This window comes from Schistocerca cancellata, chromosome 11 (genome assembly GCF_023864275.1).
Source record: "Schistocerca cancellata isolate TAMUIC-IGC-003103 chromosome 11, iqSchCanc2.1, whole genome shotgun sequence".
Taxonomy (NCBI): domain Eukaryota; kingdom Metazoa; phylum Arthropoda; class Insecta; order Orthoptera; family Acrididae; genus Schistocerca; species Schistocerca cancellata.
Window position 1 is genome coordinate 19561651 of NC_064636.1, and position 26574 is coordinate 19588224.

The 26574-nt window shown below is 42.5% G+C and overlaps 1 protein-coding gene across 4 annotated transcripts in view; it reads left to right on the forward strand.

Moving 5' to 3' along the window:
* The window catches only part of LOC126108425 (pneumococcal serine-rich repeat protein-like), a 105394-nt gene extending 79156 nt beyond the window's left edge, over nucleotides 1-26238 (forward strand). For all 4 annotated transcript variants that reach the window (XM_049913639.1, XM_049913637.1, XM_049913638.1 and 1 more), the window contains 5 exons: nucleotides 2367-2500; nucleotides 10237-10320; nucleotides 17487-17839; nucleotides 20896-21147; nucleotides 23427-26238. In XM_049913639.1, coding sequence (XP_049769596.1) covers nucleotides 2367-2500; nucleotides 10237-10320; nucleotides 17487-17839; nucleotides 20896-21147; nucleotides 23427-24140 — 1537 coding nt within the window. In that variant the 3' untranslated portion in view covers nucleotides 24141-26238. The remainder of the gene's footprint in view (nucleotides 1-2366; nucleotides 2501-10236; nucleotides 10321-17486; nucleotides 17840-20895; nucleotides 21148-23426) is intronic.
* Nucleotides 26239-26574: the final 336 nt, after the last annotated feature.

Sequence of the window (26574 nt, forward strand, 5' to 3'; positions counted from 1 at the left end):
CGGCCTGTGCTTCTTTCTGGAAGGAACAGTTCCATAAGCCATATATTGGTTTTTTCCTATTTCTAAACATTCGTTTAACAAGCAGTAAAACAAATTGAGAAGAAATTGCAAATTAAATATCAGAGAGAAGAAATGGAAGCTTTGAGCATTGTTTGAGACTGTAATTCTGTCAGATGGGGCAATGGAGCTGGAAGATCACTTTTATGGAATGGACAAAGCATGAAAAGAGATTATGAGATGAACATCAACAAAAGTAAAACAAGAGTAATATAGAGAAATAAATTAGGAAATAAGGCTGTAAAATTAGTAGCTGAGCTGTGTTGTGCGGGCAGCAGAATAACTGACGGTGGTCAAATTGGTGTGGATATAAAATGCAGATGGCAATAGCAAGAAACGTGTTTTTGAAAAAGAGAAATTTACTTACTCCAGAAACGAATTTAGACGTTTTGAAATCTTTTCTGAAGGTAGTCATCTGGAGTGTGTGGCAGTGAAACCCAGACAAAAAGTGAATGCAAGCTTTGAGAGACGGTTCTACCGAATTATGCTCAAAATTCGGTGGACAGAGCAGATAACTGTCAGACAGGTACCAAACTGGAGAGGAAAGAGCTTGACTGTAGAAACAGACTAAAAGAGGGGATCAGTTGATAGGACACGCATCATGAGGGCTCAAGACTGAGGGGAGAGTGGGGGGGAAGGCCGAGGCTTGTCCACAGCAGGTGTATTAAAGTGGACCCAGATTACTGTAGCTGTAATCTTCAGACTGAAGGCCAAACAAAGAATTTATCAGTACTGCTGTTCTGGTCAAATTAGGACTAGTAGTGTATTCAAGTAATTTTGCATTTTTTGGCAAAGAGTCTGAAGTAATTACTTTTATTCGAGTCTTTCATGTTCTCTTTGAGTTGTTCGTGTTAAGACAAAACTTCTGTGACGCATGACATATAGTTCAACATTATATTGCCATTGCAGGGAAGGGTAACAACCGGAAATACACAGATAGGCTATAAATAACCCCATTGTGGTGCTTGTGTTCACAGTATATTCTTTATGTCTGCTTAAATTAATTGCATTTTTGTGGCCCAAAGAATGAATCAAATTAGTGCTGTGACATACCAAGTCAGTGTGAAACTGCTTTCAGCAAAAACAAAAACTAAAACGGTAGATTGAAAGCTATTTACGAGTGGTTTGTTTTGATTTTACTAGCTACCAAACTCACTAAGATTGACAGAATTTTTGTTAGTTTGTTTTAAATTTCAGCCTCAGCTTAAATATATACGGCTAGTGTCAGGTTATGTGTGTTAAAAAAGGCTCAAGACTGCACATATAATCCATAATACATGTTTTTACGAGCAATGAAAGCGTACTGGGTATATTAGTGGACCACAGTATTATTGCACGACGGACTGAGAGTCCTTCGGACAGCTTATCGTGACCTTTTATCGTAATATTTCCTGGGGATGTTCTTTTCCCTGACTTCGTTTCACGTTTCCTCGAGGGTCAAAATATCAGTACAATGAAACAGGTTTTGTCTCGGATACTTTGTTAACAGATCAGTGCATTCCAATACATCGGTTCGTTGATTGCTGTTGTGTGCTTTCCCACACCCTCAATACTTGTGCTGTAGGTTCTCTCCTTGCTTACTATTAATAACTTCTGATTTGTTCTCAGTCATTAGAACAGTGTGTTTGTGTTCATCTGTCATCTTCCTAGCACATGTAAACTGTCGGTAACTGTGGCAACAACGAGAAATCTGATATTGGAAATGAGCTGCAGACGTGCTGCAAGGGTAGAGTTCCCTCATTTACTTGAAGATGAATTGGGAAAATGTTTTGGTGATACCTAAGATTGGGAATCGGATCCCGTACTGTCTTTCATCGGCAACACACGAGGCACGTGGATAATAGTATATTTGAAATGAAAGTAATTTGTCTAATTATAATAAATAAGGCTTTCCATTTTTCCAAAAATTTCATAACTGTGTTTGAATAGTCCACAAACTGGACTATCCGCACACGGATTATTGGAAGATTGCTATAGTTCAAACAAATTACAGGCAGTCACTGTGTTTCAGTATGGCAGTATGCTAAGTTTGTGTACAAAAATTTTCTTTCTCTTCAAGAGTCACAAATGTGACGTATTGTGTGATAGTGCCTATGTTGCGAATCAGTTTGAAGCAGTTGCGTATAAACTGTTGTATTGTACATACTTGAGGTAGTAATAAACTGGCACCATTTTTTAATGTTCCATTTATTTTCAACAATAATTTCTGTGTTCCTATAATTTCTTATGTTTTGCAGGTGCCATAAATTTGATGGCTGCATACTAAATAAATAAATAGAAAGTAACAGCATTTGGTGTGTGTGCCTCAGGTTCGAGCAGCAGAGCACTCGCAACAGACACATGGTGCGCACGCACAAGAACGAGATGATCTGCTCCAAGTCGAAGCAGGCAGAGCCCGAGAACGATCCGGACGACGCGTCTGGTGGTGAAGACTCCGACCACAGTGAGTGTCTTTGCTGTGCTGCTTCTAGGCTTTTGTTTTATTGCTTCTACGATTGACTCTAAAAGTAAGTTAGCTGCAGCTCAGCCTCCTGTCACTTCCGTCTGTTATTCTCTTCATTTCGGGAAAACTACTGCCTCCTAAATCGCCGACGATCTGTCCCTGCGATTCCCTCCCTCTACCGTTCTTTCGTCCACAGTTTTCAGTGATTAATAGTGTCCTAATATGTGCCTCACATTTTTTCTCATTTACTCACTGCCGGACATTTTTACTCCTTACTTGTCGATCCCACCCCACGCGCAGTCTCCTGTGACACGAAATTTCAAAGAAATGTAATATTTTTATTTCTATCTTTGCCATTGTCCATATTTCACCCCAAAATGCAGTTGTTCTCCATATAGAGCTTTTCTTTTCTCGTGTTTTCTCAGTGCGGACGATTAATGTTGTCCGGCTGATTTGTTGTTCCATTTTATGCACAATATTTTGACTGACTGACCCAGTTGTCATCTTCCTCAGACCTTGTGAGTTGTGCTCTTTCTTTACGAGGGCATGCTGAAAAGTAAAGGCTCCAAATTTTTTATTCCGTTCTATTGACCGAGATTTTGAATGTATCGCGCCTATTACTCGGTTCACTTTCCCGCTTCACTGATGCGAGTTGCACCCTGACACTGGAGGGCTCTGAATTGTCACGTGTAACGTGGCGGTGTGTACCGTAACCGTGTTAGTGCGTGACAAACAGCGTCTTCTAATAGTGTTTCTGACTGCAGAAATTGTGCCTTCGATCGAAAGCCGTAGGAGAATGAAAACTACGTACAGTGACGGTCGTATCGACGTCGGTAATACACGACATTTGGGTGTTTGAACTCGTAACGGAGGAAACGGCAGTGCTAACCTCGGCGGGTGTGACGGAGGATCACCGACACCAAAAAAGTTCGAGATTGTGCTGTCAGCTGGTAAAGTCGTGCTCACGGTCTTCGACGTGTGGTGCGTTTGGAATTCGTGCCTGAAGGCGCTGTCACAAACCCTGTGAGATACTACAACACTCTCAGAAAACTGAAAGCGTGAATTCGAAGAGTTCGTCCACCTGTGGAGCACCCTCTTCTCGAATGTGACGTCACCCAACAGTGCACGAGCACTGTGACATCTGCAACAATCTGACACCTAGGGTTGACTGTTGTCGATCGTCCTGTGTGAACCTGACTTGGCCCCATTTGATTTTCATCTGCTTCCAAAACTTAATGAACACATTTGAGGAATTCACATTGATAGTGATGGTGTTGTGTAAGCAGAGGTGAGGTTGTGGCTCTGTAAACAGGTTCTTAACAGGTTACAGTGACAGTATCGATAAACTGGTCTGTCATTGGAAGAAATTTGTTGGTCACTAGGGTGACTATGTTGAGAAATAAACATGCACACATGAGGAATAAAGAGTTCTAGTATGCCTTTTGTGATAGAATAGTTTTACGAAGGAATGCGTACTTGGATCATCAAAACTGACAGTGCCTGAGTAAAAGGTTGAGTCGTATGCTGGTAGTGTGTGCAGGAGGATCTGTAGAATTCTACAGAAACATGGAATACAGTATCAATTAAAATAAAACAGCCCTCGGTCACTAATTTTTAACGAATTTAACCAGGTTTCAACACTGCTAGGAGTGTCTTCCTCAGAATTAAACCAAAGAATGGTCTGTATCGTGGTCACAGAATTATGACTAAAAACGTATTTAGTCATAATTCTGTGACCATGTAATAGACCTTTCTTTGGTATAAATTACTGTGGAAGACACTCCTAGCAGCGTTGAAACCCGGTTAAATTCGTTAAAAATTAGTGACCGAGGGCTGTTTTCTTGTAATTGTAACTATTCACGGTCTCTGAACGTGCAGCCATGTACAAAATTTTGGAATACAGTATATTTCACTCCCTTCGGCTATGATAAGAAGGCATCTGTGTAATGTTAAAGGTTATCTTGATCTCTGAAAGCTAGGTGTGTAGCGCATTCCGTGTGAACGTGGTGTGTCTTACCTGGGGTAGACTATTGCAGTAGTGTCACAGAGATCGAGGAATATCAGTGACACGCCAGACTAAAACAACAGAGCAAATCAGCTGTTACCAAGTATTACCTCGAACAGAATTGTGAAATTAAATACAATGAGACTAGTGGGGTGGTACAAATGCCATTTTCTGAGACAGTGCAGTTATGGAGTCTAATGAAATAAATATGTTGAAGACCTAATAAACTGACACAGAGGACTAAATTTAAACAAAGCTCAAAGTCTGGCGCTCACTTTATTGAGCTCCTGCTTGCCTTCACATCCATGAGTGCTGGAAAATCCTAAGAGAATGTGTGTCTTACGGAATATCAGTGGACTCTCGGAAAAACAAAAGAATGAAGAAAATAGAGGGGATTAAGAATCAAACTTGCAATCGGCTGTAAACAGTGGCGCTGGACCGGCAACAGTTTGGAGTGGCTGGACTCTGGCAGCAAGTACACGTAACAGCTAACTCACAGCATCTGAAAAGGTGACTGTGTCAGCTGTCAAAATGTTGTGCAAAAAATGGAAATGACAAATCAACAGTACACTCGAAGTGAACTAGTAACTAGCTTTTCATGACGTGAATTCTTTTTCTGGTGTTAAGATTTACATTTTTATTTAGATTTTAGCAGCTTTTAGTTTTATAAAATGTCACCGTGGTTTGTGCCATCCTCACTACATCTTTGTTACGTCTCCTTTCTTTATTAATTCTGTTTCTGAGAGAGCAAAATTCATCCATTTGCTCAAGATTTTCTTGTCATACTTTACTGACATGCCCATCTGCTGTGCACATTGTTAGCTTAGTTTTATCTTTATACGCGTGTTTATTGTAACTGTCAGTGTATCGTGCTGGCTTTCTGTGAATGACAGACAATTCCCAAACTGAGATAATCTAAAGATTTCCTTATTGCGTCTTATCTATACAAATGCAAAAAATTACTCCATTCCACACTATCAAACACCTTTTCCAAATCTACAAATGCAGGCTTATTTCATTGTTCCCCTCATCCCCCAGAAATTTGCTATGTACAGGGATTGTATAAAAAGTAATGAGACTGATATTTTGCTGACGCAACTGTGCTTGGCAGCTCACGCTCGCCCGTGGGGATTGGTGGTGGGGGGTGGGGGAGTGTCTGGCCAAAAACGCGTGGCGTGCCAGTCGCCTGTGGGCTCTCGTCTAGGCAGCATCGTGTGTCGAGTGGACACGTCACAAAGTTGTTGGTCTTGGTGCAGTGTGCAGCAAATGATCGAACAACATTACGCCATCAAGTTTTGTGTGAAACTAGGAAAATCGGGTACGGAAATGTCTGATACGTTTCGGCAAAACTACGGCGATGATTGCCTGTCGAAAGCCCAGGTTTTCAGGTGGTTGAAGAGCTTTAAAAAGGGCCGGGGCAGTGTTGAGCACGAGGACCGCTCTGAACTCCCGTCAACTGGCAAAACTGACAAAAACATCGACCGTGTGCAGGTATTGTTGAAGACCGACTGTCGGATGTTCAAAAGCGAGCACGTGTGGACGCCTACCGAGACAATCTCCAGAGCCTTGAAGGTGATCCGGAATTTTTAGATAACTTTGTCGCGGGAGACTAAACCTGGGTGTTTCAGTACGGAGACAAAGCACTCGAGTACCGAATAGCACACCGCATCATTCCCACAGCCTAAAAAGGCTCGCACGAGCAAATTGAAGGTGAAAGCTTCTACCGTATATCTTCCTTAGTCGTCGGCATTGTCATTGTTACCGTGAGGCACCGTTATACCAAGTGGAAAAGTGCGTCGATCTTAGAACATGAGATATGGTAACCTTAAGTCAGACAACACACAACGGTCACGGTAGCACCTGATTCCAGAATAGCTGTAGTAGTTAGGATCTACCAACTACCCCCTCTCGACCAGGTCCCCAAAACTTAACTCGTAATGAGATCCCTTCGAAGCAAATTGTCATAACGATCATCTATAAAGGCTTCGTACAATGATAAGAAATGTTACAGTTCATGGAATAACAACAGATACGAACAAACTGTCTTGTTTCTTCTGTTGTATTTAATGTAACTTTGTTCACAGTTTTATTTCGCATTCACCACTCACTCACACTCTGATGTGGAGTATATGCGAGTGCCTGAACCCTAACTCCCAAGTTCTATCGAAACCCTTTGACGAACAGTTTTAGTTGCTCGACACCAACAGTCAATGATAATGATACAGTATTTTGTTACTGAGTCTTCTAGTTTAGCCACCGCCTCCACGAATGTATGTTAGGCGTAAGACAATTACACTCTTTTTCTCTCCGGTCCGCTATTATTAAGGGTTCGCGTAAAAGTTAACGTTTTTCTCCTTTTCATGAATCGGAGCCCGATCTCTGCGATATAAACGGTCTCAATACCGCGTCCCTCGTGAGATGCGTATAGATTTATCCCGGAATTGACGGACCTGTAGGTGTACTCAGTTTAATGACTACACTTCGCTATCTGCGATTTCGTGTAACTAAATGTCCTTTAGTTACTCTGATTGTATACCGTAGTTATTTAAAACTCGCCCCTATATTTTTTCACTACGCACAATTAGCACTTCTTTACTTGTTTATTTCTAAAAGTAAACGAAAAAAATGACGCCGTATCATCGGCTTCGTCGATATAAAGCAAAACACCTCAGTATGCCCAATTTTACCTCTTCTTATAGGCTCAGCTACCTTACTCATTAATTTACTACATATTATTTCCAATAACACTACACAGGTATTGCTGTTATATTTTAATTGTATTCAAAAGCACGTTATTATTATTACAACCGACCAGATCATAACAAATCACGTGGCGTGCGTTTTTAACGATAGCTTTACACTCGCCCAGCCTCTATTCGAGCAGTATTATATATAAATATACAGACGGGACCGAAAGATCGATCTCTCTACCGTAACCGATAGAGGCAAATGCTCTATTCAAGTTCCGTTACACCTATCTCGACTCTTATCGTTACGAGCTGTGTCGATCGTGTTTATCGGTGTCGGGGTACGGTTCGTCACGAGTTTGGGCCCCGTGGCCAAACTGTCGACAGTGCTTTTTATTGTGAAATGCTCGAGAGACTGAAAGCTGGGGTCCACCGTGCGAGGCCAGCCGTCGCCAATAACGACATGCCGAATTACACCTGCTTCACAGTGGCCAGCTACCTGGCTGACAAAGGTATTCTGAAGATTCCCCAGCCTCCCTACGGTCCCGATGTCCCCCTACCAGACTATTTTTTGTTCTTCCCTGACAGCACGCAGCCACGGGGCCCTGGTGGAGGTGGCTTTGAAGGCCATCCCGGACTCTGCGCACGCGGCAGGTTAGCGACTCTCGAGGGTCGTACATTGAAGAGTACTAAGTGCCTCTGACGGTATCTACAATAAATTTTGATTCGTGAGCTCAGTCTCATTACTTTTTATACAGACCTTGTAATTTTAGCTGCAGCATTAAAATTAGACTACCCGCAACTTCTCTTGTTAGCAAAGTTGTACTGTTTTATTAGTCTAGTTGCTTCTCATAATTCCTTTCCATTTTTTCTTCCGTACTATTCTTCAGTAAAGTACTGCTGAGAATATTTTTGTGTGTGTACAATACTAGACTGATCTATGTGCTCTTCCGTTCTCCAGACTTGCAATAACTATATTGGGTTTTAGAGAAAGTTTAATTGTAGTATCGTGTCCTTCGAGAAAAACACGATCCCCACCGCCCTGGTAAACGTGTCTTAGTCCTGTGGAGACATGTCAGTTGGTAATTTCACTGCACAACGTAACCAGTGTTTAATGCTGCACAAAATTGTGGTTATAGTTATCTTCTTTCTCTGCATGTGTCACACATTTTGCTGTAGTTGAGATATATAAGCTCCTTCCATTTTGTTTTCTCTCTTCCTGTTTTGCTTTGTACAGTTGATTAGTATCTGAATAGTATTTTATGTAGTACTGTCCATCCTCTTGGTACAATATTTTCATTTTCTTCTGTTTCTTTCTACCTTGCCATTAGAGACAAAAGTCCTAATTCTGCTCTTATTTTTGTACTTGGAGCTACGTGTCTGAGAATCTTCATTTCTGCTCTTTGGCCCCTTGATCCCCCCCCCCCCCCCCCCCCCCTCCTACCCCAACCCAAAGTTGCACTTCCATATATTACAACTGAATTTCAATGTTTTGTAAAATTTGAACTGCTTTTCTTCCTCCATTTCCCACTTCTAAGATTTTTTCACTGTCTTATGGTGAGAATCAGTTTCATCTTCATACAGTACCTACTGTTCTGCAGATTTAAAAAAAACTACATTTATTAAAATTTTAGAGATACTTTTATTTTTTCCATCAACTGCCATTGTGTTTGTTTATTTATCTTTCATTCAGTTGTAAGTCTGCTTTTGCTGCTGTGTTGTTTTGGATATCTTTAACTATTGCCAAATATATTCAGGGCAGATTGACAGCTTTATCTGTCTCAGGATCTCTAATTAATCATAATTATTGCCCAGTTTCTGTTTCTTCCCCAGGGTGACAGTCCATTTATCCTAACTAGCATGTACCTCTGTGAGATCCTAATAATTTTGTCACTCGAATATTCAGCAAATTACTGATGCCGAGCACTGTGTATATGGTGACACAATTTTATCAAATGTAATCTGCACTTAGAAAGCGAGTTGTTCAAAAATTAGTTAATACCTATGTGTACCTCAGCTTTGTTATAAAAAAGACTGTAGCTTATTTCATTGCTCACTTGCTTAATCTCTTGACCACCTTGTCGTGGACAGGTTATTTTATTTTATTTTTTTTCCAAAAAATTGAAAATCCAGAAGTGTTGCAAATTTGTAAGTAAGTCTACTAAAAAGTCTAAACCTTCAAAAAGTTTGGTCTTCTGTGCTTGACTGTTCTGTCAAGCAAGCATAATAAAGCATATTAATTCAGTAGTGCTATACTACACTACTACTCTTGTGTTGTGAAGCAGTGTCGTCTATCGTATTCTAATCTTGCTTCAAAGGCGCTTATCTTAGTTTTCCTGTGTGTGTTTCTCATATTCTCTCTAATATCAGTATAGCATTACACAGCTGCTAGAACTGCATTCTTTGTTATCATCCCACATAGGGGACTGTTGAAGACAATGAAAGAGACAACTGTAGGTGAAGAATATATTTGGAAACATACTTCCAGCAAACGTCGGAGTAGTTATTACGAGCAGCCTGTATGAAATTTCTTCTCCACCATTGTTGTCAAGTTAAGCTAATGATGTCTCTCTTTGATGAGTAGGAGGTGTGTGTGTGATATTACACATCACACGAATAGCTGACTAACAATGACTTTGCACTTAAGCCTTCCGCTATCTCATTTTTGTTGTGTGTATTAGGCGTTATGTAACTCCACTACACTCAGTTAGTAGTTGCAGCTACTTCCTTGTCCTCTGCCACCGTCGGATCTCGTATGATTCCTCTACCACTTGTGGATAAGGCTACTGTTCTACAAGCATAACATGGCTGTGGTAAGTAGCCAAAAGCCGTCCCCCCCTTCCCCGTCCTTCCCAGATCACTCTTGTGTGTGAGATGGAAGTTCTCAAAAATTTTTGAAATTGATTCAAGATTGCAAGTGTTGTCACAGGTAAATAGTGAGCCGACCTTCTAGTGTCCAGGTCAGTTACTCGTAACAGCAGAACAAAACATGTTCACAAACGTTCTTTACTGGTAGCACAGCTAAATTTGAAACCATTGTGCAGGTTGGCGTGAACCGAGCCCCACCAACTGGACATCCGAGACACCTGGCGGAGACATGGGAGGTGATGGTGATTTCCTATGTTCAGGTGTGTGCTCACATGTCAGTACATATTGAAATTAATGTCACCACTTAACTGTACATTTTCCCCCAAAGTAAATGAATAGTGTTATAAATTAAGATTATAAATAAGATTACATTAAGATATAACTTTCTATATATTTGTCAATTTTTTTTGTTGTATCTTGCTCGGGAACCTAACGGCCAAAACTGTTAATAAGTTGTAATGCGTGACATCTGTGACTGTAACATATGATCAGTTACAGCTTATCAACAGTTGCCGTATCTCTAGACTGACATTACGTCTTTGAAAGTTGTCGAGGAATTCGTGGTCACTTGGTGTCATATTGCTTCTCGAATTCCGTATTGTGATATTCGCTGACCGCATTTGTTCAACTATTTTCATCACATTTCACCAGCACAATAGCCTGAAACTGTCTGAGGGTCACCCTCAGTCACCAGCAGTGGTTGGTAAGTGTTCCACAATGCCGATTACTTGTGCTGGTGAAATGTCAGAAAATAGTTTAAAAAATACTGAGTAAAAATCCTGAGGCAGAAGCGTGCAGTCCAATAGTTGGCGCAGAGAGAGAGAGAGAGAGAGAGAGAGAGAGAGAGAGAGGGGGGGGGGGGGGGGGGAGATAGGAAATAACTTGTTGTTTCATTTCAACAACTTAACCACTCTTGTGCATATAACACATTTTTTTTCCTCCTTTTTTTTTCCTCTTTTTTTTTTTTTGCCCCCCCCATGCAAAGTACTTGCTGCAGAAAAGAATGATAAAGGAACCTCTTACATACGACTAACTGGCACGTTGCAGTAGAGAAACACATCAGTTCAGAGACTTAAGTAGCTTCAGAGCTGCCACTGTGTTTCTAGTGTAAGTAAACAGTCACGGTATCGCAAAAAGTCCACATGTGGCTGCAGCGACACTTTCAGAAATGCCGTCTGTAGAGCATGTCGTGAAGAGGGATGTCCCAAAGTGATGCTCACTATCGATAGTGCGACCAATTGCATTAGAATGTGTTTTTAAAAGCTCTCTTAATCGTCCCGCAGCCATCTTTTTGAGCCACGGCAGGCTTTGTTCTCAGGTGGTGGGCATTTGCAGCACTTTTATACCAGGTGCAGCTAGCCGCTAGGTTTGTGGCACTACTGAGAAAAGTTTGAATGTATGTGGATTCTACTGGCTAATTGTGGACTTTCACTCTTTCCATATGAACCGATTGTATGTGCTGATTCCAGAGATAAGAATCCGAAGGATTAAAATTGGGAGAAAGTGCAGGCCATGTGGAACTGGTCCCCCTCTTGCGATCCACCTGCCAGGGCATGGAGGTCAGTTGCATTTAAACCACACCTTTCTTCTTATTTGTTGGGCAGAGATTCGAGAGAGAGTGACAGCTGACAAATCGAAACAAGTATCTGCGGCCCACATCGCCATCTAGGATACGATCAGTAAACCCCGTATCTTTAAAGAATTGAACTCCCGTGTATAAAACAGCTTCAGACTTCAGATTACTTTACAACTGAGTCATTGTGTTCAATATTTGATCTTGAGTGTGTAATTAACATTGGGTGAAAGTCGCTAAATGCTCATTATCAAACACTCTATTAGTATAGGCCGGGTAATTTGTGCTCTGTTTAATGAAAAAGCTGGTTTTTGGTGCACCTCGATGTGATGTCACTTATCCTGATCCGTGTATCGTACGGTGGTGTAATTTTGCAGGTGAATTCAGTAGTGTGTGTGGATATTGTCTCCGTAGTGTGTTGTGAATATAGTTAATAGCGAGGAAATACTAAATTAAAATGGCAACCTAGATGCCGAATTTTTGCTGCATGAACTGCAAAAAACATAGTAAGCAATAAACTTTTTTACTTTTAATCATTTTGTAGGGGTGTCAGTGAGAAAAAGTTTCACGGAGGTTTGAAATTTGTGTAAAATTTGTCAAAAGTCTCAATTTACGGACGAATCAAGTCTGGATATTTGCATGCTGTGAGTTATGCTTGCTCGAGACATGTACACAGTTTCTAACTGTAACGAATGACTTATTATTTGAAACTAAAAACAAAGATGATGAGACTTACGAAACAAAAGCGCTGGCAGGTCGATAGACACACAAACAGACACAAAATTCAAGCTTTTGCAACAAACGGTTGCTTCGTCAGGAAAGAGGGAAGGGGAGGGAAAGACGAAAGGATGTGGGTTTTAAGGGAGAGGGTAAGGAGTCATTCCAATCCCAGGAGCGGAAAGACTTACCTTAGGGGGGAAAGAAGGACAGGTATACACCGCGCGCGCACATCCATCCGCATATACACAGACACAAGCAGACATTTGTAAAGGCAGGCTCACAGCACTGTACTGTACAAATCCAACGCCTCTCTCTCTCTCTCTCTCTCTCTCTCTCTCTCTCTCTCTCTCTCAATACAAAAGTAACGTTTCCAAGAACGAGTACATGACACAGCTAAATTCATAAAGCACTTGGAAAGTAAAGTGATATTTCAGTACAATCGCGGATAGAAGATGTAGCAATTTTATGTCTGGAAGTGATCAATCTTCTCACAAACGAAAGTTAAGGCGCGATTGTTAATCCTTTGTACTTCCTGTTAAAAAATGCATATCTGTTAGTACACATCAGTTACGCTAGTTAATTATAAATCTATCGCGTATCGTAACAAAACAGTGCTTTTAACTGCAGTAATTACTCACCTGACAGTCAGTGTCATTGACACTGCAAATTTGTTGCAGTTCGTGAAACCAAAGAACAACTCACTGGATTGTCGGTTCTTTTTCGCGTTCTAATTCAGCTGTGGCCTCTTTAAATAGTCTTGGAAAATGAGCAGTTTTTCCTGCAAGCTCATTATCATATCCTTGCAATCTGTAAGCGGAGTCCTTTTCAGTCAGCAAAACAGCAACTTCGTTATACTGAGTGTGTAAGGATTCCAGCACAGTGTACAAGCTGTTCCAGCGTGTGCAGACCTCTTGTTTCAACGATGATTTCAAAGACGAGCAGGGGCCACTTTTCTTGATGTCCCTTACAATGCATTTTGCAGTATTTATTGTTGATGCGATGTTTGGAGCACGATTTAACAAGAAGTTATCTTCATCGAAAGTATAACTAAGTGCTGTGTTTATACAACGAGCAGCACAAGGAATCCTTTCGTGATTTTCCACAGCCTTTATTACATTGGCAACCTGGTCGGAGACAAAAACAAAACTGTGCGAGATGTGCGGCGAAATGTCCCAATCAGCCATTTCAATTTCTTTCATAATATTTACTCCCGTCTTCTTAACGTCACGGAATTTCGTTGTAAATAAAACATTGTTCACAAGAGACCAATCTGTGTTAATGTAATGTGTTGTAAGCGTCAAATAGTGCACCTGATTATGCGAATCTGTCCACATATCAACTGTCGCTGCACTTGTTTTATTAATAACTTCCGCAATAACAGAAGGCATTATGCTGTTTCGCATTGCATTAGCTTGTTCTTTGACATTTCTTCTTATAGTACAGGGATGTGGCATGACATCTGCCACATTAACTTCTCCATAATGTGCAGCTAGATGTATTAATTGTTGGCCTAGTTCTCTGAAACCTTCACTGGAAACAGCACTAAAAGGTCTCATATGCTTAACACACATTGCAACACATTTTTCTGTAACACTATTTTTTATCACTGCCAGTATTCCTGAAGGAGCTGTATCTTTGTGAGGTTTCCTGCAACTGTGTTTTTTTAAATGAATGGTTCCCAAGAGGAAAGACAATAATGTGGAGCAGTTTATGCACGATACATACCCAGTTGACGCACTGTTTTCGTCTACAACCAACAGAAATGTACTCCATACTTGGCTTTTTAGACCTTCCCATTCCTTCAATGTGTAAACATTGGTTTCAATCTTAGGTCTTACAGCACTGGCCTCCTCACGCTGCACGATTACAGAGAGAGAGAGAGAGAGACACCACAAATGAGAAGCCCGTACTGGCTGCAGTCTCACACGGGTAATGACACGTGTAATGTGTTTGAAGTTACGTGCTACGTATTCGGTCACGGCTTCTATGCTCGGTCACTAGAACTAGTGCGGGCAGCCTATACAGTTAGGGTGTGCTCGCCCCATCTCGTATTTTGTGCTCGCAGGACTCTAGTCGAGATGTCCTTTGAGTGCACTGAAGTTTTTGTGTTGTGTTTGGAGAAAGATGTTGGATGTAAATTTTCAGTAATAATTAAAAATTCAAAAGCTTTTGGACATATTTGAATATGAACTTTTTTCTTGCAAGGAACCTTTCACTAAAGTTGAAAATATTTTTGAATCGCCCAGTATTTGGGATTACATAACAGGAACTACTTACGTGACTGCACCAAGTGTGTCAGGCATTTGCAGACACAGTAAAAAGGAAAATATTGGAACTGCAACCGTGAGTTGGACATGCTAATGAATAAGGTAAATTTAAGTTCCTTTGAAATTTAGAGGGTTTGTGAAGTTATTGACCTGTTCTTTTGCCTCATAAGTTCCTTGGGTGTTTCATCTTCACCAATATTATTCATTTGAGTAGTAGGTTTTTTCAAAAATTACTTGTTCAGGTCATTTAGATTTCTTGAACTTGACACGTACGGTGATCTGGTTTCAAGTAGTAATTTTGATTACTAGTATTACACAGCTCAACAACAATTTTACAAGGCTCAACACACACGAATAACAATTCAGCGGTTCAAACGTTCGAAACTGGCAGAATGAATAATAGCTTTCCACTGAATGAAATGTGTGCTACAGATTGACTAAGAACAATGTGACTGAATCCTGACATTACAGTATGTTAACCGAATGCTGGCTACATGTGGCTTTGAGTGCAGGATCTGTGTAAAAATGGATGTAATAACAGAAGTTACAAAATTTAAAAATCCAAAAGTATTACACACACACTGAGATGTCCAAAGCCTGCCAAGAATTATTAGATTTTCTAATTTGAATGTTTCACAGAGTAATGTGCTATTTTAATAAAAGTATATATTTGTCCGGTGGCCATTGCAGTCTAGTGGGTGCAGTTGTAGAGTTCACCCTGGAGGTCCTGGGTTTAGTCCCAGTCTCTCCGGGATGGTTCCAGGTTCGGTCAGTGTGCTACCAGTCGAGTGCCGGCACCATTGCCGTGCTGCTGCGCCACTGTTCCCTTCCTATTGCTGCAGTGAAAACAGGCTGCTCTCTTCCTGCAGTCGGGCCAGTGGCCTTGCACCACGGACTTTACCTTGAGCTTATGTACAGGGTTATTACAAATGATTGAAGCGATTTCACAGCTCTACAATAACTTTATTATTTGAGATATTTTCACAATGCTTTGCACACACATACAAAAACTCAAAAAGTTTTTTTAGGCATTCACAAATGTTCGATATGTGCCCCGTTAGTGATTCGGCAGACATCGAGCCGATAATGGAGTTCCTCCCACACTCGGTGCAGCATGTCCCCATCAATGAGTTCGAAAGCATTGTTGATGCGAGCTCGCAGTTCTGGCACGTTTCTTGGTAGAGGAGGTTTAAACACTGAATCTTTCACATCACTATGCGTGAAACTTGCCCACACGCGTTCAACCGTTTCTTCCCTCACTGCAGGCCGACCCGTCGATTTCCCCTTACAGAGGCATCCAGAAGCTTTAGACTGCGCATACCATCGCCGAATGGAGTTAGCAGTTGGTGGATCTTTGTTGAACTTCGTCCTGAAGTGTCGTTGCACTGTTATGACTGACTGATGTGAGTGTATTTCGAGCACAACATACGCTTTCTCGGCTCCTGTCGCCATTTTGTCTCACTGCGCTCTCGAGCGCTCTGGCGGCAGAAACCTGAAGTGCGGCTTCAGTCGAACAAAACTTTGAGTTTTTCTACGTATCTGTAGTGTCGTGACCATATGTCAATGAATGGAGCTACAGTGAATTTATGAAATCGCTTCAATCATTTGTAATAGCCCTGTATTTTTGAAAACAGAAAACTAGGGCTGCAAAATTGTAGCAGTTAAATTTTGACAGAATTCTATTTTAGGATTCAGACATTCTAGAATACAATAATTTTGCCCACCTCCGTAGCCGAGTGCTCATTGCAGCTGAATGCCCCACATGAGAGCCCAGGGTTCGATTCCCGACCGAAGATTTTCTTTTCTCGGGGACTGTCGCCCTCGTCTTCGTCGAACTGCGAAAGTAGTGTCGAATAGAGAGACCTGTGGCAGGTAGCTGAACTCTCTGAAAGGGGACGTCTGGCCACGTATGCCGTATTCACGTTCCACAATAATTTTCAATAAGTATAACATTTTAAATGTCTGCTTGTGTCTGTGTATATGCGGATGGATATGTGTGTGTGTGTGTGTGTGTGTGTGTGTGTGTGTGTGTGTGCGCGCGCGAGTGTATACCTGTCCTTTTTTCCCCCTAAGGTAAGTCTTTCCGCTCCCGGGATTGGAATGACTCCTTACCCTCTCCCTTAAAACCCAAATCCTTTCGTCTTTCCCTCTCCTTCCCTCTTTCCTGATGAGGCAACCGTTGGTTGCGAAAGCTTGAATTTTGTGTGTACGTTTGTGTTTGTTTGTGTGTCTATCGACCTGCCAGCGCTTTTGTTTGGTAAGTCTTTTTAGATATATTTTAAATATTCAGATTTAGCAAATGTGAAACATATTTGTTTGAAATGGGAATATGTTTGTCAGTCTTGAAATAGAGTTATTGGCAGTGTTGAATTATGAACAACACACCATTTTAATGAATTGTAAATTTAGAGTAGTTCACGAAGGGAAATGTAACCTTAAAAACCAATGTTTTTATCAGAAGTAGTCTGAAAAATAAGAAGTGAATAATGAAGTCTAATGAAATAATGCTCGGATAATAATTTACCAATGTAAAGTATTTGTGGTACGTGCATTATGTGTAGAATAGAAAACGGCTGAGGAAAGACAAATTATTTTAGGAGTGCGGTGTAAAAAAAAATCAGCACGGTGTAAAAAGTCAGTTCCGCGTCACCTCCGTAGTTAGTGCCGAGTGTGTCTTGCCCCGAACATTTTTCTGGAGTTCAACTGATTCGATTGTAATACGTCACCACACCACACTACACTAACCCGTACAGATGCAATCCACCCGTACCTGTCGGCATCGATTCAGATCTGTTGACACATTAGCGACCGTATTTATTTTAAAACTATTCGCGACCGTCACCATTTGCGGCGTGCTGTTTTTCAGATTGCGGCATCAACTTCGGCACGCCACAGGAAGTACTGGCGCACCGCAAAGCGGAGCACAGCCGGCCCGAGCCCCCGCCGCAGGAGTCGTCGCCCGCACAGGGCAGGGGCCGTAACGGCCGCGGCAGGGGAGGCGGCGCGTCGAGCCGGGCCGTGCCCGTGTCGCCGCCCGACGGGGAGACTATAAAGCGGCAGGCGATGGCGGCGCTGCGCGAACTGGGCGCGCAGAGCCGGCGGGGCGGGGGCCGCGGAGCCTCGCAGGCCAAGTGGGGCATGCGGTTCCCGCTGGCTCCGGCGTCCGGCACGGAGGGTGCCGTCAAGCTGGAGAAGGGGGCCGCCTTCAGCCTGCCACTGGTGAGTGCTCACTGCAGACATTTGTGCAGTCTACTGCATGTGATTTCTATTGTGTTTCCCAGTATTTACGACAATTGTCGACTGAGGTGAAACTGAGCCTACTGAAAAGTATGGCACGATTACTTTTTTCCCAATTCTTTCCAAGTTTCTGCATTATTAGCCGAGTTAATGTCGTCATTTTGTTCTCGCAGTCTTACGACAGCTTCCCGTGTTGTCACAGTCTGGAGACTGCTCAATTTATTCCAAATTGGTGGCACGATACAAAAACTGAAAACTTCTTTGTTTGTCATAACTGAAATTCTGTGCTAATGTTTCAGTTGTCGTTAATCAATAAAAACATCAGCCGAGATACGTCAGTAACTTCTACAATACTTTGCCCAGACAAAATTCAGTTTGTTTCATAATTCTCTGATCAAAAGTAATTATTTGGTGCTCATCGTAACAACATTGATCGATTTTTATTTTGGCATTCTCGTAGTGATTTTGTATATTTTTAGCCCTGGCACCCCTTTCAACTCGGTTCAGTCAGTGTATCGTAACACGATTTGCTTGTGCAGAGAACCGCAAGTAGTGTGGGACTTTGAAGGTCGTTTGGATGTCCCGAATATCTGTACAATTGGCCATCAGTATAGCTTAAAATCACGTGAAACTTAATTTCTTTGATCGGCAGTCTCGTCTGGATGTTGGCCCTTCGGCAGTATAGCAGATGTGGCGCAGTCTCGGCATGCTAGCGTAGTGAACGGATTCGACAGTTACAGATTTGTGTACGTTTTCGAGATGGAACCATATTGTGTTCCGTTGAAGTGAAGGTGGCAACACTGATGCAGTGAGATAGTTGAGTGCATTTAACTAGTGTAGTTTTCATTTTAGAAACCTAACACTAAGCTTTAGTTAATTGTACACAAAGTTAAAAAACTGCACTAGTCAACATATGAAACTGTGTACCTGTACTGGACTCACATCCGGGAGGACAATGGTTCAATCCCACGTCCGGCCGTCCTGATTTAGGTTTTCCGCTCCAGGCAAATGCCGGGATGGTTCCTTTCAGAGGGCACAGCCGACTTCCTTCCCCGTCCTTCCCTAATCTGATGAGACCAATGACCTCGTTGTGTGGTCTCCTTCCCCAAACCCCCTCCCCGTCCCCAAATGTGTACCTGTAACATCAAAGAGCAAACGCCCACAAGGTATGTATTCCCGGTGAGTTGTGTATTTGGGTATTTTGTTATTATAAGTGGCTGTTATTAATGACATTTAAAATAAGCAGTAGGTAGATCCCAGAGTGCAAATTCTGTTTCTTGCCATTAGCAATTCCAACTGTCAGATAAAGGAATGTGTGTGCGGTGTCTGTCTGAGACCAGGAAAGTTGAAACATTGTGGAAAGAGAAAGATGATGTTAGCTCAACTGGAAACACCAAAACGTGGAAAATACAAGTTTTCTTGAGAGAACTGGAAGTGTTGTACACTTTTGCATCTTTGAGTACAGTCACATTGATGCAGTATGATCATGTGTTATCTTCTGAGCCTTTGTCTAAGAGGCACCTTAAAACCCATATTTAATATGTACTCCATAATCAGATTAAAGGATTCACAGACAGTTTTTAGTGTCAAATAAGTATTTATCCTTTTAGGTCATCTGTGACCTTTTTAAAGAAAAAAAAATTACACGTAGATGGTTGTTTAGATTTTGATCTAATGTGGACGATAAGGTGATAAGACTTGGAGTACGAGCACAGATGAGATGAGGAAGGAGAATTTAGTTGCATCGTAGCTGAAAGAATCGTGGCAGCAACTGTCTCGTTCAGTGTAAGGAAAGCACCGAAAAATCTAGTCGGGACAATCGAATGTAGATTCCAATCTCTCCCCTCCAAGGAGATTCCAATGCACAAACTCGATCAATAACGTCACATGAGTCTGTATCGAGCCTCGTGATTCTTATTGTTTGTGTTCTTATGTTACTAATGGAAAACAGCAGCAGTGAGCACATTTTTAACGATACAGTTTACTACTGTCAAGTGTTTCTACGATTGAACCAATTATGATGTATCAGTGAAGTGTTAAAGGACCCAGGCTGTGGGTTGTAACGGAGTTGACAACTTCATTACCGATCTGTCACACCGATGCTTTTCGTGTGAACTTTCACATCGATTATTTCCTTAGTCACCTCGTACTTCGCTATGCTGCTCGTACTGAGGGACTACTTCTCCGTCGGCAGAGGGGTGAGGGCTGTAAGAAAGTTCACATCTACACCAACTCGCTACGAAATGATGCGGCTGCATTTTTAAGAACTTTTCTGTATTTTGTTGCTCTGACATAACAATTACAGTGTCGAGTGAATAGATGTTTGTAATTGGTTCGTGAAAGCAGCCTCTTTATAGACACTTAGATCAGAACAAAATGACATTTCTCTTCAGCTTCTTTCAGCTGTTTCCCGACAGAGGCTACCTCGTCAGCATCGTCGAGCCTCGACGCCGAAGTATAGACGCCACCGTCACGGCGTCGCGCCTCGCTAATGTCCTATGTTCGTGCTTCTCACATTGTCTGCACAAATCAAAATAAAAGTAGACACAGTGGAAAATTCTCGACGTGTTAACTTAAACAATATTTTTACACAAACACATTTCGTGTGATTGCGCGAAAGAGGTGGAACGACCCGGTACACCGTAGCAGGCTGTCATCAGTTTAAGTAGTTGTCAATTTACACGTAGCAGCCTTAGACAAGTGGTGACAGTACGCGTTTTGATGCGGCCTTAACCCTTCAGTCATTTAGTAGGTTTCTAAAGTGATTGTTACACAAAAAGTGGTATTTTAAATCTGGTGAGGTATAAAACGTAAATTAAGACACCAGAAGAGTTGGGAGCGTAATTGTGATTAGGTACAAAAATGACGAGGAAGTAAATCTGACTTTCAGTAGTCATTCGACCCTCAGTTTTGATACTCACCGTATATAACGTGTATGCCTGCAACCGCGACAGTTTTGTGTGACACGCAGTCGTCGAGTATGCCGGTCGGTTCACCGTGTTTACTACACGGGTTTAAGTGTGCGCGTTTCTCCTCAGGTCCGCAAGGCGAGTGGCCCGGGCCCGAGATTCGCCTCCCTGGAGAGGAAGCGCGGAAAGAAGGCGGGAGCCGGCAGCGGGGGCGACGAAGCGTCACCCGGTCCGTCGCCGGCGCGGCTCGACGTGTACGAGTTCGCCGACGAGGAGACGTTGGCCGAGCGACCGGAGCTGCAGAGGCGGCCGGCAGGGGGGTCCGCCGTCGCCACTCCGGACACGACCGCGGGTGCCGCTCCCACAGCCGAGCTGGCCGAGGCACGTAGCACTGCACCGGTCTCGTGTACTGCCGGCCACGCTCGCTAGCAGCCTGTCGGTGTGCGAGGGGCGGACCGTTCACTCGCCGTTTCTTGATTTTGTTTGCTTCACTTTGTTTCCAGTCGGGTGTTCTCATTGTCTCCTTGTGTACTGCTCCCTTTTGTCACGTGTTCCTTTAATTTTGAAAGGACTTTTATAATGGTGACTGTTTCTTCATAATAAGAACTGATTGTATCCGTATATCAAAGTAGCGGATTTTCCACATACTAATCATTCCAGTCTCAACATTCTGTATTGTATAGCTTTAAAAACAAAATGCTAATAAGTCACTTTCAGTTAGTTTCACACATAAACATCTACCTGTGCCCCACGTTTACAACTAGGAGCTGGGCGTGTCTTACCCCTGAGCATTTTTCCAGTTTTTGGTTTGGTTGAAATGTGTCACCACTCTACACACTGACTGGTACAAAACAGTTGCCATCTGGGCTGTCACGTTCAGTCCCGAATATCGTTACATACATTTAGTTGCTGATTATTTTTACATTGTTAGCTCAGTCAAACTCCTCACCCCATTCTTATGGATGCTAAAGATGTCTACCATAATTGTATATTTCCCGTGCTAGTTACAGTCATCTTGTTTGGGCAAAAAGGCATCAGTTCTAAAATTTAATATGACCACACTCTTACAGAAGATATTGAAAACTTTGTTAGCAGAAAGGTGTATGTTTAAGGCTACTTCCACGTGTTTTGAGTTTGTGGTTATCTTCATTGGTTTTTTCATTTCCTTAGGTTGTCTTTGTCTCCATTTCTGGTTTGCATTAGGCCTACTTATTTTTAATGCTGTTACTCAACACGTCAATGAGAATCTGAAATAACTCCCCTCTCTTTTTAAGAATTTATGTGCTACCCAGTTTCTTTTTATTTATTGCACTCATCTACTGTCTATGCTCCCCACTATTCTCAGTAGCTGCTCATTTCTCACACTGTCCATCCAACTTATTTTTTCCATCCCCTGCCTCCAGCCTTTGCTCTACAGTTCTGTCTCATTGTCCTTGTTTCAACACCATACTGGAGGAGGCTAATCCGTATGAAAGATCTCGTCAGATTTTTCTTAAAACTTTTGTCGACATTTCTGCAGGACCTCGCCTAGTACGACGGTGCGGGTCTCCCGCATCGTTCCCCCACACTCTGTGAAATAGTGTAGGACTTCGTCATCATCATCATCATCATCATCATCTGCAGAAAACTTGATTTTTCTTATAACATACGTCTTTCGGCATTGCTATCTTCGTTTTGATTTCTGTGCTGCACTTTGTCACAATCTGTTCTGCTTCTTAGAGGTTTAAAGCATTTCACGTTTTCTAATGTTCTCCGATCAGCATTATCTTACCCTTTAATTTACTTGTAATGTTATTACTGATTTATATGTTGTATCGATTTTCATTCCACAGCTATTTGCTTTACCTTCAATAACCTTCACTACTTCCTGCAATATTTTTCATTTGTTGCTATATACCATTACGTGGTTGGCAAATCTCCAAATGTTGTATTCTTCACCTCAGATTCTTATGCCAGTATCATCTATTGGGCAGCCTTGTCTTACTTCTTTTCATAATTCAGTCTCCTCTCACTTTCACTGGCACTTTTTGATTTAAGTATACTGAGTTTGTAATTCACTTGCATTTCAAATCCTCTGAAGAATTTGAGTTACAGAGTTGTTGTTGGTGATGTCTTATATAGCTCTTTTAAATAGTTTTCCCACATCTGTAAAATTTCCTCGTCATCTTTGTACACTCACCATAATTTTATTTTATCTTTGTAACTGTATTGTTTTGTAACGACGACTTTTTGTTCACGTACCACAAATAGAGGACAACACGCCCTAACGTAGTTGCAAACACTCTTTTGTGATTCCAAACAATATAATTTATGTAGATTACTGATGTTCAGAGGTTGTGCACAACTTACAAAACTGAAAGATTGTTCTGCAACTGCAGTGAGTGTTGTATCCACTGTTAAGTTTATCGTACGTTTGTTTCAGATTAATTACGTAACCTTAAGCTTATCATGTCTCGTATTTGTTTCAACAGATCTGAAGACATTTGTAAATATAGACAAATTCGACAATAGACTATAAATAAATTTAAAAAATTGAATAATAATTCACTTGTCACAGATATACTACTTGACACTATTTGAAGCTTTCGTAAATCGGTACACTACATTTTCTCCTTACAGAGAAACATTTTGGGTTAACACGCATACGTATTCCCTTTTAGGAGAAGGAGAACGGTGCGAAAAGTGTCGAGCAGACCACTGCGCCGGAGCTCTCGAAAGAGGAGGCAGTTCCCCGGTCGGAGACGGCGGGAGGGGATGCGGTCGAGGGTGACCGGCCCCCCACCGGGAGACCCCAGCGGCGCGAGAGGCGGCGCAAGTCATGCGCAGACTTCCCTTCGGATCTCAGCGACGTACTGGACGAGTCCGACAGTGACGGCGAGCCCCGGGCCACTCCGGTCGCCCGCGCCTCCGCCGCGCCCAGGGGAGGTAGGCGGCCGAGGCGGGGAGCCGGGAGGGGGGGCCCCGGGAGGGGCGGAGCCGGCTCGGCGAGACGGCGCGGGAGGGGGCGCGGAGGCGGCGGGGGGAGGAGGCCGGCACACACGGCTCTCGCCGTTACCGGAGCTGCCCCGCCCGCGCCGGTCGCCGTCTCAGCGAGCAGCGATGACGACGAGGGCGACGGCCCGGCCCTCCCGCCGGCCAAGGTGCCGTGCAGGGCGACGACGCCCGACGACTCCAGCCAGAGCTCCTGCGACGTGAAAGGAGCGGCGGCCGGCCCCGTGGGTGCCGCGGCCAGGAGGCGCCGACGCCGTGCCAAGTCGGATCTGCTCATCTCGGTGTTCCGGGCCAAGGCCCGCCACGTGTCAGTTTCGGCAGCGGCCGGAGCCGACAGCTCGGAGGACGGCACTGCGTCCGGCGGGGTGGAGCCGCCCGTCTGATAAGCGGCCACTGGGCGTATACCTCCTGCATCCTTTGTCAAATCTACGGCAGTGTAAACTGGCTTCCCTGCTACGGCCCCAGTTGACGCCAGATGCTGTCGACGTTGCTTTCGAGACACTTAGTGCTTCGAAGTGGTGACATTTCTGTCAGATGTTGAAATGCCGTAGTCTTTTTGTGATAGTACGATATTGTGTTAAGAGTGGGGAGAGACAGTGAGTGTATCTGGATCTGCTCTCAATTTGTGTACTAAATTCTCACCTGACCCTCACTCTGTGTGTGACCGAGTAACAGTACAATAACTTTTGACTAGCTCGCATTGCGTCGGTGACACGGTACACCTCGGCAGTACTTGCTGCTCGTATAGTGTGGACGGTCGGGATACCTACTGCAGAGACACACTCGAACCACTGCCAGTTTTTTTGTCGTAGTCATCGTGTGCTCGTAAATACTCTCGTATTCCTTTTAGAAACTTTATAGGTTCTCGACGGGACCTGTTTGTGAATGGCAAATTTCGCACCCCTCTATTTCGTGTCGGTTTAAAGTATGCCACTTCTTCCCTGTGCATATCTGCAACCGAATTAAATTAATTCTTCCAAAAGGGTTAATGTAACAGGAATTACTGCATCCGCTCCAAGTGTCCATTGTAACTGACAGTAGAGGTACGTGAAATTTGTGTTCACTCGTGTGCCGTGCGACCTTAGCGCTTGTTACATTTTAGTGTCAATTTGTTATGTTGTTCACAGTTGCTCAGGTTCAGTTGACGGTGACAGTTCAGTGCCGTTCAAGAAATTTTGGACTTTCGGAGAGGTATTTCAGAAGTGAAAAGTGAAAGAGTAGTGCAGATATAGTGACTGGTTTTGTACCTCGTATGTGGAAGATGAGAGCAGAACGTGTGGACCTGCTATCGAAACTGCCAATATAGTGCCTTTTTTTCCCGGCTTCAGGTGGAAGCAATTTCGTGTACACATTATAATAGCAGAAACTGGTATTGCGATCGATTTATTGCTCGTGAAGTGTGTCTGAATGTGTGATGTGTGTCTCTCTGTATATTCCACAAATTGAAAATGTCCAGTTACGTGATCTCTTAGTTTTTTTTAGGGTTGTGCTTTGTTTGCATGTTAGAGGACGGTTCTTTTGTTTCGTACTGTATCGATTTGTGTTTGAGTGTATTGTTTTGGTATTGTTATATTTTTTACTTTATTCTGTTCCTTGCATGTGTTTCTCTGGGCACTGAGACGTGTGCACAATCTTTCCTACCTTGTCTCCAGTCGTTTACTACACGACATATTGAATTGCCTGAAAAAATTTCGTACTGCCGTTCAACAGAATATAGTGAAACTGTGTGTCTCTGTGGCCGTTCTTAACACGGATAAATTACGTGGGAGGCCCGAGAGAGATCGTGTGCTGCTCCGGTTTGCACTTTAGGTAATTGACTCTGCCTCAAATTTGTCTGCCGCACACGTCAGTCGCCCGGGGTCGCAGGAAGCCGGCGGTTTCCGTCCCTGCCTGCCAGATTTTTCAACTCGTGCAGTGACTTTCCATCGGTACTAGAATGCTGTACGGCAGCGAGCTACGTGCCAGAGTACTCTGTTGCCAGCTGTTGAAAAATTATGTCGCGTGACCCCTTTTACGTCGAGTCTGATTAATGTGGAAAGTGAAATTGATCCGAATTGGTGGCACCACTTTCTGGCTCGTTGGCAATTGGGGGCGGAATCTGCAGGGTTCTGGGGTGCTTTTTGTAGTCGTCCTTCGTGCTGAACAGCATTCTCAAATGAAGCCAAATTCCTCTATGTAAAAGATGTCTATATGATGTATATTTAGGTATATGTTATAGAGTAAAAAGATTTAGTACAATTTATACTATTAATCACTGATGGAATTTCAGTACATTATGTACATATATATAAATACATACATATAAAAGGAAAACATATATATAATATTGAAAATTTGAAATAAATGACGGAGCCTATATATATACATATGTGTAAATTAATAAAGAGTGTTAGTGCATCTTCCAGTTCTGTTTTTTAATGATAAAAGCCACCTCTCTTGTGTTCCTGCAAGTGTTATGAATAAATATATAATTATAAAATATCTTTGCATTTTATTGCTTTCAGAAATACAAAGAAAACCTTATTTTGATAATCCCAGAGCTAATTACATAATGCAACATCCTTATTATCTCAGCAGCTGATGAATGGTGAATGTTTGCTCCAAAAATGAATTGAACATTTTATTGAAACTGAACATTCCATTTGGCAATTATGTTGGAAATGTATTTAGGCATCAGATATTTGTGCCAAGCAAAGCAGTCGCATAATAAAACATACTGGTTCAGCTGACAGGCCGGAATAAATAGTCGTAATTGAAAATACCTCTTAAAGCAGTCAAACTGATTCTGTAAATAAGAATACTACAGAAATGTAGCTA